We start from the raw sequence: 12,872 nt of genomic DNA on the forward strand, positions 1-12,872 counted from the left end.
ACAATAATATAGTCCTTCTACTATCTACTATCCACTCGCCACAGATATACACTCCTACTAAGCGGAAGCGGCCATTACCAACCTCTACGAATGCAGCTATCTCGCGTATACCTTTTGGTGATGAGATAACTAAGGAGCTCGAGATTCCTACTGCTATCAATGACTACAATCACTATATGGGTGGTGTGGATATTGCAAATCAGTATAGGGCTTCTTATGAAATTCATCGAAAGTGCGAGCGTGTCTGGTTCCCTCTGCTTTTCTTCTTTATTGATGCTGCAATTATTAATGCTTACCGCATTCAATATATCTTTAAGAAGCAACAGGGGGATAGTGAGCTATCTAGTCAGCTAGATTTTCGGCGAAAGCTCTACCAGCAGCTCTTTGCCTTTGCACCTTCGCCAGTACCAAGGCCAGTACCTGGTATAAACCACCAGCGAATTCAATTCGATAGGCGAAAAGCTTGTGTGTGGTGTCAGTATAAGAGAGAAAAGGGCAAAAGAGGCCAACAGGCCAATCGGTCAAGATCTGGTTGTTTAGAATGCGGCAGTGTAAGCCTATGTGTAAAAGGGCAGTGTTGGGACGAATTTCATAGAATTAGCTAGTCGATTAGGCCTGATTAATTACCATACTGAATTGTGACCGCGATTAGCCAATTAGTACGCGTTATTCATATACGCTAGTATAGCCTAGTAAAATACGCTAATTGTCCTTCCCGGACGGACGAGGGGATAGTGATGGTTGCAGATGTATAGCCGCTATCTCTTTATCGAGCCAGCGAGCCTAAATCTGGTTTATAACCTGTGATCATATTTCTCCAGTATCCGGGAGGATCCTGCCCTTTTTTCTTTGATCCGGCCTTTCGCCGAGCGCTCGGAGTCATGCCATCCTGCAAGCAGACTACAGTACTCCACTGCGTCGCGGGGTTTGTGGAGGGTCGAGGACTTACCCGAAGCGCCGCGTCCTCTGGAATGGCAGTCACGGGGCAGTTCAATGTTCGAGCTTCTTGTTAACGTACACGAGCTGGAATCAATCACAATCTCAACCTTCTGCGATTCCAGTATCAGATATTAATATTGCCGTCACAGGAAGAGTTCAACGGTCCTGGACTGCACCGGTTAAACGGCTTCTCGGTCTAAAGTCCCCCGAGCAGGACTCGCTTCCCCATACCCACAACCCGCGGGGAGCCTGAACAGGTTATGTGGGTAAACAGTCAATAACTCCTCAAGGTTCCCCTTTTAATACAAATCAGCCAGCCAATTATTCATCGACAGCCAACTCCGTTATGCGCACGCTCTTCCGATAAGAGAATTCATCGTCGCCTTCCCCACGGGGCCCTGGACGGGTCCTCGGACTTGCCCCGAGTCGCCTTCCTTCTCTATGAAGGCCTTATAAAGAGAACAACCCGTTATTTGGACGGGGGAAACAGGCACATTCCTGCAGGTATCCGGGTTCCATACTAGACAATGGACAAAATCGGTGCCGAACAAATCGAGTACCAGGACCCCTCCAAGAAGGCCCTGGACACGGACCAGGATGTCCTCTATCAGGCATATGCTTCGAAAAGCCCAGAATGGCACCAGAAGATGACTCGAACCCTTCTACGCAAAGTGGACTATCACTTGCTACCATTTCTCGTTTTGATGTACTTGCTCAACTTCCTCGATCGCAAGTAAGTACCACCCCGCACGCCAGGTATACTTCATTTTCTGGTGACTGACATGAACGCTCCAGTAACCTATCTCAGGCACGTCTGGGGACGCTTGAGAAAGATTTAGGCATGAAAGGCACCGATTTCAATCTGGCCACTAGCATCTTGTTCGTCGGATACTTGCTCATGCAATTGCCCTCCAATCTTCTGCTCACTCGCATTCGTCCCTCGCGATTCCTCGGTCTTGCAATGGCAATTTGGTATGTATGATCAGCGTGCCTTTCTTTTTCACAAAGCTAACCATCCATGCAGGGGTGTTATTTCAGCCTGCCAAGCAGCTACCCAATCATTCGTCGGACTCGTGGTTTCTCGCTTCTTTCTTGGATTCGTCGAGGCGCCATTCTTTCCTGGTGCCATTATGCTGATGTATGTTTCCCCTATGTGCAATCTTCCTGCTCAATTCTAACCCTCTGACTCTGGAACATAGGTCGAGTTGGTACACTCGGCAGGAACTGAGTCACCGCATTGCCTGGTTCTACTCTGGAAGCTCTTTGGCCAACGCCTTTGGTGGGTTGATCGGTGCAGGTGTTCTGGGCAACCTGAATGGAGCGCATGGTATTGCGGGATGGCGGTGGCTATTCATTATTGAAGGTTGCATCACAGTTGGAGTCTCCGTCTTAGCAGCGTAAGTCTTACTGTCAGGCTGTGCTTCTCATTGTCTCATCTTTAACCCACTATAGGATCTTCCTTCCTAATTATCCTGCCACAACATCTTGGTTAGATGACCAAGAACGGGCCTATGCTCAGTGGCGTCTCATTCACGATGCAGGTGAAGCCGACGATGCTAAATCGAGCAGCATCAAGGAAGCTTTGGCTCTGGTCTTCGCCGATAAGCGCATCTACCTCTTCATTCTGCTTCAGCACACCTCGCTCCTGTCTCAGAACTTCCAATACTTCTTCCCAACTATTGTCAAGACTCTGGGCTACGGCAACATCGAGACTCTGCTGATTACCGCGCCTGTATGGATCGCGACTTTCTTAGTCTCACTGATTGTGACCTATACATCTGGAAAGACGAACGATCGCAGTCTGCACATCATCTGTCTGATGCTTGTCAGCGTCGTAGGTGGTATTATTTGTACTGCAACCACCCACACCGGTGCTAAATTCTTTGCCATGTTCCTGTGAGTTTTTAGATGGATCTCCATCTCCATTGCCTCGCTGACCTTTTCAGTATGCCGATGGGTGCTGTATCTGCATACCAAATCATCATCGCCTGGGTTGCAAACTCCTTCCCTCGACCCTTGGTCAAACGCTCTGCAGCAATTGCTCTTGCCAACATGCTTGGCAATACGGCTTCTATCTACGGCAGTTATATGTGGCCATCTTCGTCCGGCCCTCGATACATTCCTGGCGGCAGCGCAACTGCGGCAATTGCACTGTTAGTTGCCTTGATCGCCCTAGTGATCCGCCTTGTCCACATGAACATGAATCGGCGACTTGAGGCTGCCGAAACGAGCGAGGATGTTCCTCCTGGTGACAACCTTGAGAGCCGCGCGGTCGGGTTCCGCTACATTCTGTGACAGTTAATTGAATCTGAACGAAATTTTCCACCTTACTTTGATTGTCGTTGTCCCAGAGCATTGATTCTCATGTGATTGTGTTCTAGTCCGTTGCAGTATGTAGCCGGCGCGCCAATATCTCTGCAAATGCAACTCTTAACTGTCAGGCTTCAGGGGTTTTCGTGAACGTTGATAGAAATCGGCTTACTCTGCTGACCTTGTTGCTGGGTTTGGGCTATATGTATTTCTTGTGATTTGGCCATATTTGCCAACAAAAGGAAGAAATACTCATTTTGCTAGTCGTCCTTACTGGCGCTGTTCATCTACGTACTGGGCGAGTTTGGTTGTATGTCCGATTTGGAATGAGTACGTTGTAATCCTTACGGAAAGACTGCCGAAACCTGACGGACCTCGGTGTCTACATTAACAGTCGGTCGTTAGGACGCTGGGCAGGCTCTACCGTGACCAAAACAAAGGCACGAATCGGGTAGTACGTGGCGCTTCGACCGCGTCCCGCCTAAATCTCTCGCGTATGCGAGGGTCGCACTTGTAGATCGACATGTAGGATTATACAGTTGCAACGCGAAATGCGACGCAGATGCAGTGCGGGGGACAATCATACTAGGAAGTCGGGAATGCAACCACCCACGGCCCCCACTGGCTCTATCAGGCTGAATCAAGGGATCCCAGCCTCGATATTTAATAGTTCTTCTTATCTCCAGCATTGTTGACAAAAGTTCTGATTCTTCTTCCAAGTCCCCTAAAAGTTGCGGCAATGCTGGGGCTGAACTCATTGCTCTGCCTCTTGCTCTTTGCGACATCCACTCCAGCGCAGTCCACTGATGGTCTCTACAGCCTCGTCAAGCGGCGATTGCCCAATCATGTTGATGACTTCCACTTCACGATAGATAAGTCCAACTTCACAGGCACCGAAGGCTATGATCAGTTCATGGTCTCCAGTGCGCCGAATGGCTCGGTTCTGGTAAAGGGCAACTCCATATCGGCGCTGTCATCAGGGTATCTACGGCATGAATTGTTTTGATGATTCCGCGGTCGCTCATTGACTCGATAGACTTCATCGCTACTTAACCGACATTGCTCATGTCGACATCTATTGGTTCATCGGGAGCCGCTTAGATCAAGCTCCTTCCAAGCTCCCTCGTCTCGCCAAGCCAATCCAAGGCTCCAGCACGGTGCCCTGGAGGTATCACTTGAATACAGGTAGTTCTGGTCCATGCCATTTTGCCAGTCCTCATATTGACAATCAATCACCCCTCAGTCACCTTCTCTTATACTATGGCCTTTTGGACATGGGAGGACTGGGAAAATCAACTAGACTGGCTAGCCCTCCACGGTGTCAATTTGCCCCTTGCATGGGTTGGTCAAGAAAAGATTCTTGTGGATGTTTTCCAAGAGATTGGACTCACTGACGCCGAGATCGCGACATTTCTCAGCGGACCTGCGTTCCAGGCATGGAACCGATTCGGAAATATACAAGGCTCTTGGGGTGGTGATCTCCCTCGGTCTTGGATTGACCAGCAGTTTGCGTTGCAGAAGAAGATTCTACCTCGTATGGTAGAACTAGGCATGACACCTGTCCTGCCTTCGTTTACGGGGTTTGTGCCTATGAACACCACACGTGTCCTTCCAGATGCACAAATCGTCAGAGGATCCCAGTGGGCCGGCTTCCCTCTGCAGTACTCGAATGACTCGTTCCTTGAGCCATTTGACGACAACTTCGCCAAATTGCAATCCAGCTTCATCAGTAAGCAGCGTGCCGCCTACGGCAACGTCAGTCACATCTACACTCTGGATCAGTATAACGAGAATTCTCCTTATTCTGGAGATCTGGATTATCTCCGCAACGTCACCCTGAATACCTGGAAGAGTCTCAAGCAAGCAGACCCCGATGCAATCTGGATGATGCAAGGCTGGCTTTTCTACGCACAATCCGCTTTCTGGACCGAGGAGCGGATAGAAGCCTTCCTCTCGGGCGTGGAGGATAATAACGACATGCTTATTTTGGATCTATTCTCCGAATCTGCACCTCAGTGGCGCCGAACAAAATCCTACTACGGTAAGCCATGGCTTTGGTGCCAGGTGCATGATTATGGAGGTAACATGGGCCTCTACGGGCAACTCTCAAATATCACCGTGAATGCGACCCAAGCACGAATTGAATCTTCATCCTTGGTTGGGTACGGGTCGACAATGGAAGGACAAGAGGGCAATGAGATCATTTACACTACCCTGTTAAGTCAGGCGTGGTCAACGACACCTTTAGACACCGAGCAATACTTTCATGACTGGGTAACTACCCGATACTCTGGCTGCGGGTCAATGCCCAGGGAGCTTTATGACGCATGGGAAGTGATGCGAACTACCGTATTTGACAACACAAATACTTCAGTGACCTCAGTCATCAAATCTGCGTTTGAAATTCGTCCGAGCTTGGAGAACATTCGAGTAGGGTTCCAGAGCACGGAGCTCACCTACGACCCTTCTATAGTCGTGCAAGCGTGGCAAAGCCTCTATCAGGCTGCGAGCTTAGAGCCGAAGCTCTGGACAAATCCGGCCTACCAACATGACGTGGTTGATGTAACGCGTCAAGTCATGGCCAATGCGTTCATTCCCTTGTATCTGGGCCTACTATCTGCCTGGAATACCTCCGACTCAAGCTCTTTATCCAAGGAAGGCGACAAATTGATCGATTTCCTCGGAGATCTCGACACTGTTCTTCTCACCAATTCCAATTTCCGATTATCGAAATGGATCAAGTCGGCCAGGGCGTGGGCGGATGGCGACAATGCTCAGGCGTCATTCCTAGAGTACAACGCCCGCAATCAAATTACACTTTGGGGGCCCAACGGTGAGATTGCCGACTACGCCTCCAAGCAATGGGGTGGTCTAATCTCGACGTTTTACATCCCCCGCTGGCGAATTTTCATCCAGTACTTGAAGTCCACGCCACCCGCATCGTACAATACTACCGACGTGACGAGCCGGTTGATGGATTTTGAGCAGAAATGGCAGACGGAGACCTGGACTGAACCAGAACCTAGTGCAGATGCGGAGAACTTGGAGAAGGTTTTGAACGGTGTTCGTAGTCGCTGGACCACTGTCTTTGGGGAACGGTGATCCCAGCTGCTGATAGGGCTAATTGCGGCCTGGCAGGGTGGGTTATGAGGAGATAGAATGCCCAGAAGCTTCAAATCATGACTTCTAAATCTCTTAGTGTGATCAGCACACCATTCTAGCTGCTCTGAGGCCATTATCCTGGTTTCCAATCATATCTATAGCGGGTGTGCACTTCCCCACCTCCAAACTTCCGGCTTTGACCCAAAGTAGACCATCAAAACAGGCTTATCTCCGAATGTTTTTGCTTAGAAATCCCCCTCCGTCCATTCCGGCCTCCTCTTGTGTTCAACGATTCACCTGAGAGCGCCATTGCCATCATTAATTCTATAGTTTTGAATCCAATGAATATTCTGCGGTACTTTTCGCAATTGACCTCCCATCACTATCCCTCATAATGGCAGAAGAGCGGGTATCTTCACCATCCGAGCAAACCCCTCTGATTTCGTCATCGCGCCCCGATGATGAGTCGACTGGCACCTTGAGCATCCCGAGGGGGATTGCGATCGCTTTCTTCATGGAGTTGTTGATTTTGATCCAGAGTAAGTTGAATCGCTTTCTTTTCTTCAAATGCGGTTTCAATGGCTGATCCAATCGCTTCTCGTCAGCAATTAACATTTCCATGATGACGACTGCGCAGTCCGAGATTGCGGCCGATCTGGATGCTTTTGATCAAGCAACTTGGTTTACTTCGGCATATTTGGTATGATCAATGGCCTCATGTGTAACAGGCTAGCATCAATATTGACGATTTAAAGATTGCCGCATCCAGCGTCACCCCATTGACTGGACGGCTTGCAGAGATATTCACACCCCGGCTCTATGTTATCTTTGCCAGCACTATTTTGGCCATTGGCTTGTTCATTACCGCTGCAGCCCCCTCTCTAGCCATCTTCCTCCTGGGACGCGCGGTGGCAGGCATTGGAAGCGGCGGATTAATGAGCATTGCCATTATCCTGGTCGTAGATATCGCTTCTCCAAAGCGACGAGGGCTCTGCATTGGCATGATCAATGCCGGATATACCACGGGTCTTGCCTCTGGTGCAGTTCTGGCTGGACTAATGACTTCTTCGTTGGGCTGGGTATGTCGCATCATGCTGTTTTGTGAAGCCCGTCCAAAAGTACTAAATTCGGTATCACGCAGCGTCTCATTTTCTGGATTCAAGCACCAGCAGCTCTGGTCTTGGGTCCAATGCTCTTTTAGCAATTCCAGCATCGTCGGGTGGTCGTGCACCCTTGAATACCCGGTCGCTATTACGAAGCCTGGCTCGAGTTGACTACGCAGGCGCTTTTGCGCTGGTTAGACTATTCCCACTTCAATTGTCTCTACAGTTGTGCTAATTGGTTACAGACTCTTTCCGTCGTTCTATTCCTCTCAGGCCTAGCATCGCCCGTGATCCTTATATGGCCCATTCCTCTCTCTGCGGTGTGCTTCGCGGTATTCATCTTCATTGAATCACGTTGGACCACCGAGCCTGTCATTCCAGTTCGGCTGTTGCGATCACGGAGTGTACTGATGACCTGTGTGGCAGGGCTGGGATTGATGATGGCCCGCTGGGCTGTCTTATTCTATACGCCTGTTTATGCCATGGCTGTTCGAGGCTGGTCTCCTGCATCTGCTGGCCTCATTCTGGTGCCGACCAATGCTGGATTTGGAAGTGGTGGACTACTCGTTGGCTGGCTACACATTCGCAAATCGACCAGCTATTATGCGTGAGTTCTCTTCCATGTTCAGAATGAGACGACGATGCAGAAACTGATTAATAAATACAGATCATGTCTGAGCATCTTTGTCCTGTTCGCCGTAGTCACATCAGTCCTCTCTCTTCTCTCCACTCCTGATTCTCCCACATGGTTGTATGTTGCGACCACATTCCTGAATGGGCTGTTTGCCGGCTCCCTCATGAACTATACTCTATCGCATGTGTTGCACCTCACCAGCCCTCACGTGCATTATATCGTTAGTTCTTTGATTGCCATGTCTCGAGGGTTCGCTGGTAGTTTCGGATCAGCTGTCGGAGGTGGTTTCTTCACGCGAATCCTCAAAACATCTCTGGAAAAGGGATTCGCTCAGCATGATCTGCCCTCGCGGCCAGACTTGATTCGGACTCTGCTAGGCAGCCCTGCCACAGTCATGCAGTTAACTGGTTTGGAGCGGTTGGTAGCCATGCAAAGCTACGAGCATGCGATTCGCATGCTCTTCCTGGGGGCAGCTTGGTGGCATTGACTGCTACTGCGTTCCAAGCGGCCACCGGGTGGACATCCGAGGTTGATAGGAAGCATGACCCCGAACGAGACGTTTAATTTAATAATAGTCTACATTTTCATAGAATGACTACCAGTCCGAATTTCATGTGAAGGTTTGACAATTTGCAAAGAGCAGGAAGTAGAGAGTAGACAGCAGTATGAGCTGATTCGTCTGAGAGAATACATTTGGTGCCTCGCTGCCTGAATAGCCTGGCGGCCATCACCGCCCGTGCCGGAACACTTCCTTTGATCTCCGCACTTCTGCTTTCCATTACTTCGTCCATCTACTTCAACTCCAGCTCATCATGCCTCGTGCCGTCCGTGGTAAGCTCTACTCACACTTACATTCAGACATGCAAGATCAGCACTCACCACACGTCATCAGGCCTGCTCATCGAGTGCGATCCCTCGATCAAAGCCATGATCCTCAAGTACGACGAGGAGCGGCATGACTACATTGTGGAGGATCTGGATGACGAGAACCACTTGGTCATCAAGGAGAGCCAGCTCGAGAACCTGAAGGCTCGTCTCGATCATGTATGTTCCCGTCGGGGCTACCGATCCCCGTCTTCCTGTCAATACAGGACTATGGTCCAGTGACCAACCCACTAACACGGTCGCAGGATCTTGATGAGAAGATCATGCAGCTTGATGAATCGGAATCGGAGTAGAGCAGCCATTCCTTTTGAAGCCACACCCGAGGTTACCTCGAAGCACCGATGCTGTCGCAAAGCTTTGCCATCATTGCTAGGCCCCTTCCAAACCTCCGTGCGTTTCACCATACGTCGTCAACCCTCGATAAACACCCGAATGGGTAAATCATCACATTCCCTCTCATACCTATTGGTATGGGAAGGGAACTTCTCGAACCAATGCAGTCCGCGGACCCCGATGTCAGAGACCAAGATTGTTTCCAGCCTCTCGTCCTCGCATCGATAAAGATTGCTACCCTGTGCACCGTCCATGTACCATCCTACCATTGAAGATACCAGGGCTTACAACAGAAGAAGCGGACAGGGCAGATGGGTAAAGCACTACAGATTCTGGTAGCTGCAATGAATGGAATGGGTTCTGGGCAGTGCCACCATGCTGTGTATCATGTATAGCTGCATAGATACTCATAGATCATGGACCCATGTTCTCTGCCATCGTCCTACGTCATTGCAATCGAAAATCCGCGAAGTTTCCCTGGACTGACAACCATGCTGCAGCTGATGCTTGGATCTCCCCACATTATCACATCACGTGACACCGTAGAACCGCGGAGAAGGCTCCAGCAGGAGCTGGAAGCTGCTCGCATCAACTGGCAAGCGCTCACAACATCGCGCAACAACACGCAAATGCTGATGTTTGCCGGCAACTTCCAGACTTCCAGCAAACATGGGGCGATCCTTTCTCCCTGGTAGCTGACTGCGGCCGCCAATCGGCTATAAAATCTCCCTCCATTGCCCTTCCTCGCTTCTTCTTCCCATCTTCACAACCACACTAATTTCCAAAGCTTCAATCCAAAGCTTTAATCTCAAAACAAACTTCAACCCACCTTGACACCATGTCTCTGTTCCGCACCAGCTTCCCCTCGGGCGACTTTGCCCCTCTGTTCCGTCTGCTAGACGACTACGATGTCCACCGTGCCAGCCGGCAGACCACCGCCACCCGCTCCTTCCACCCTTCCTTCGACGTTCGCGAGAGCGAGGACTCCTACCACCTGGATGGCGAGCTGCCTGGTATTGCCCAGAAGGACATCAACATTGAATTCACCGACCCCCACACCCTGGTCGTGAAGGGCCGCACCGAGCGCGAGTACCACACCTCCGAGCCCAAGGAGACCACCAGTGGTGGTGATGACACCACCGTGGCCGAGACTACCGACAAGGCTCAGACCACCACGCCCAGCCACCGCTTCTGGGCCAGCGAGCGCTCGGTCGGCGAGTTCCAGCGCACCTTCACCTTCCCCGGCCGCGTCGACCAGGACAATGTCAAGGCCAGCCTGAAGAACGGAATCCTGTCGATCGTGATCCCCAAGTCTACTGTTTCGGCTACCAAGAAGATCACCATCGAGTAAGCGATGCTCTCGATCATTGTCTGGGTGCCTGCAGGCGCCTCTTTACACACGACGCTCATGAGACACGACTTTGGGGATTGTATTCCACGTTGATTTGCTTGGACATTGCCAGTCGGACCTGCTCTGTCACTGACATTGCATGGCCCAGTTGGCTAGAATGATCCACTGGCTTTCGCTTAATACTGGGATGAGATGTTCTAGATAGTTTAATCAAACTTCAGTTATTTGCTTCAACTCCTTTCTTTCTCAACGTAAATTGTTGCTTGTAACTTAGTATATACCGAGTTTCTCTAGTTCTCCGCAAATGCAAGTGTGGAGCTCTTTGCTTATCGCCAGCTTATCTGAACCGAGGCATGTGAGCCGAGGAGCCGAATGGGACACTGCCAGCGATCAGTAATCTTCTTCGACTCATAATTGTCGCCTTGACTGTCTTCGAATATCTGTTCATTTGCCTTTGATCACCTCTCGTTGCTATCGAACACCCCGGCGACCACCTTCCCTTGATCCTCTCGTGGGTCACTACCACCTACCAACTCCTCTACCGCGGCCTCCATCTCCACGTCCACCACGAACACCTACCTCACCATGGCGCAAAACTATTCTTTCAAGTACTTCACTGTTCAATTCCCAGCTGAGAACCCATATGTTGCCCATGTGGAGATCAACCGGGCGGACAAGATGAACGCATTCTTCGAAGCGTAGGTGTTCCTCCATTCCCTGTACGAGCTCGCATCACTAACACCAAGGTGGCGGCCAACCAGTATGTGGCTGGAAATGCGTCAAGTCTTCAATCAGCTCTCCGAAGACCCCTCCGTCCGGGCCATTGTCCTGAGTGGAGCTGGCGAAAAGGCATTCACCGCTGGGCTAGACGTCAAGGCCGCGCAGGGCGGCATTCTCTCGAGCGACTCCAACCTCGACCCCGCCCGCAAGGCAGTCCACCTGCGCCGTCATGTCCTCGAATTCCAAGACTGTATCACCGCCGTCGAACGCTGTGAGAAGCCCGTCATTGTGGCCATGCACGGGTTCTCCCTCGGCCTAGCAATCGACCTGTCCACCGCAGCCGACATCCGTCTCTGCTCCAAGGATGTGCGATTCGCCGTCAAGGAAGTCGACATTGGATTGGCCGCAGACATCGGTACCCTCAGCCGACTGCCCAAGGTTGTTGGCAACTTTGGCTGGGTGAAGGAGGTCGCCTTGAGCGCGCGCATTTTCGGGGCCGAGGAAGCCCTTCGCGTGGGATTCGTGAACTCCGTGCATGAGAATCGGGCGGCTACGATCGCGGCGGCTCTCAAGCTGGCTACACTGATTGCATCGAAGAGTCCCGTGGCGGTGCAGGGTACCAAAGAGATTTTGAACTGGTCGCGCGATCACTCGGTGCAGGATGGTCTGCGGTATACGGGTGTGTGGAATAGCGCGGCGCTGCAGACGGGGGATGTGCCTGCTGCTCTGCTGTCGGGGCTACAGAAACGCACGCCTACTTTTGAGAAGTTGTAGGTCGATAAATTATCGACGATCGGTGCTAGTTACTACGTCTAGGTTGACTTGTCTCCACTTATTTTCTCGTGGTGGCCGAGACCGGTGGACATGTTGTATATAAATGAACACTTTGTACTCCGTCGCAGTGAGATGGAGACGCCTCGATGATATCAGGTCACAAATATATTTTCTTTAGAATAAACACTAAAAAAATGCTTCTATCAAGGACTCTCAATTGATAGAGTACCTGGGCCAGACTACACACCATAGAAAACAAAAGAGCTCAACACAGCAGCACGAAACACGCACCGTTTCAGACTTGCACCAATTTCACCCTCCACTCGCCAGCCAAGCCTTTATAGACATGAAAGCAGACAGCCCTCCGCACATCCACAACGGGCAATAGCGACAACCAGGGAAGCTCCGGATCACAAAAGGCAGAATACCGAAGGTCCTGCGCAGAAATGCAGGTTCCATGAATCAAAGACCACCGACGATCAGCGTCTTCCCCGCAAATACGATGGCGCTGCAGGTTTGGAATTCCGCCGTCAGCAGGTGTTAATATGGGACCTCCGTTGATCCGAACCCGCAATTTCTCGTCGGACATCACCCGTCCTGGACAGGACGAACGTGAAGAGACAAGGGGGGCTTTTTCCACGTATCGTCTGGCTCTGACAGGGGTTGGTTGAGATGGGATACTCCGTTGTTCGGTGTAGATAGTCCCGGTGGTGATGGGATG

At 50.9% G+C, this 12,872-nt stretch overlaps 6 protein-coding genes across 6 annotated transcripts; all 6 read left to right on the top strand.

Annotated features, from left to right (window-relative positions):
• Positions 1-1,466: 1,466 nt before the first annotated feature.
• On the top strand, positions 1,467-3,234 carry N7458_001088 (putative MFS transporter; the record flags this gene model as incomplete). Its single annotated transcript, XM_056904471.1, has 6 exons — positions 1,467-1,672; positions 1,735-1,911; positions 1,964-2,077; positions 2,139-2,336; positions 2,392-2,835; positions 2,886-3,234. The coding sequence occupies 6 exons, from the start codon at positions 1,467-1,469 to the stop codon at positions 3,232-3,234; spliced, it is 1,488 nt and encodes a 495-aa protein (XP_056768578.1).
• A 754-nt stretch (positions 3,235-3,988) lies between these two features.
• On the top strand, positions 3,989-6,351 carry N7458_001089 (alpha-N-acetylglucosaminidase; the record flags this gene model as incomplete). The annotated part of the gene is made up of 3 exons (XM_056904472.1): positions 3,989-4,230; positions 4,286-4,434; positions 4,493-6,351. The coding sequence occupies 3 exons, from the start codon at positions 3,989-3,991 to the stop codon at positions 6,349-6,351; spliced, it is 2,250 nt and encodes a 749-aa protein (XP_056768579.1).
• Positions 6,352-6,745: 394 nt separating this feature from the next.
• N7458_001090 (uncharacterized protein) lies at positions 6,746-9,266 on the top strand (the record flags this gene model as incomplete). Its single annotated transcript, XM_056904473.1, has 7 exons — positions 6,746-6,890; positions 6,957-7,051; positions 7,107-7,430; positions 7,700-8,061; positions 8,122-8,505; positions 8,805-9,132; positions 9,219-9,266. The coding sequence occupies 7 exons, from the start codon at positions 6,746-6,748 to the stop codon at positions 9,264-9,266; spliced, it is 1,686 nt and encodes a 561-aa protein (XP_056768580.1).
• A 531-nt stretch (positions 9,267-9,797) lies between these two features.
• N7458_001091 (uncharacterized protein) lies at positions 9,798-10,001 on the top strand (the record flags this gene model as incomplete). The annotated part of the gene is made up of 1 exon (XM_056904474.1): positions 9,798-10,001. One exon carries the CDS (start codon positions 9,798-9,800, stop codon positions 9,999-10,001), a length of 204 nt encoding a protein of 67 aa, XP_056768581.1.
• Positions 10,002-10,144: 143 nt separating this feature from the next.
• N7458_001092 (Hsp20/alpha crystallin family protein) lies at positions 10,145-10,657 on the top strand (the record flags this gene model as incomplete). Its single annotated transcript, XM_056904475.1, has 1 exon — positions 10,145-10,657. One exon carries the CDS (start codon positions 10,145-10,147, stop codon positions 10,655-10,657), a length of 513 nt encoding a protein of 170 aa, XP_056768582.1.
• A 585-nt stretch (positions 10,658-11,242) lies between these two features.
• N7458_001093 (enoyl-CoA hydratase/isomerase family protein) lies at positions 11,243-12,151 on the top strand (the record flags this gene model as incomplete). The annotated part of the gene is made up of 2 exons (XM_056904476.1): positions 11,243-11,355; positions 11,419-12,151. 2 exons carry the CDS (start codon positions 11,243-11,245, stop codon positions 12,149-12,151), a joined length of 846 nt encoding a protein of 281 aa, XP_056768583.1.
• Positions 12,152-12,872: the final 721 nt, after the last annotated feature.

Source organism: Penicillium daleae (assembly GCF_028827525.1).
Source record: "Penicillium daleae strain IBT 16125 chromosome Unknown utg000002l_segment0_segment0, whole genome shotgun sequence".
Taxonomy (NCBI): domain Eukaryota; kingdom Fungi; phylum Ascomycota; class Eurotiomycetes; order Eurotiales; family Aspergillaceae; genus Penicillium; species Penicillium daleae.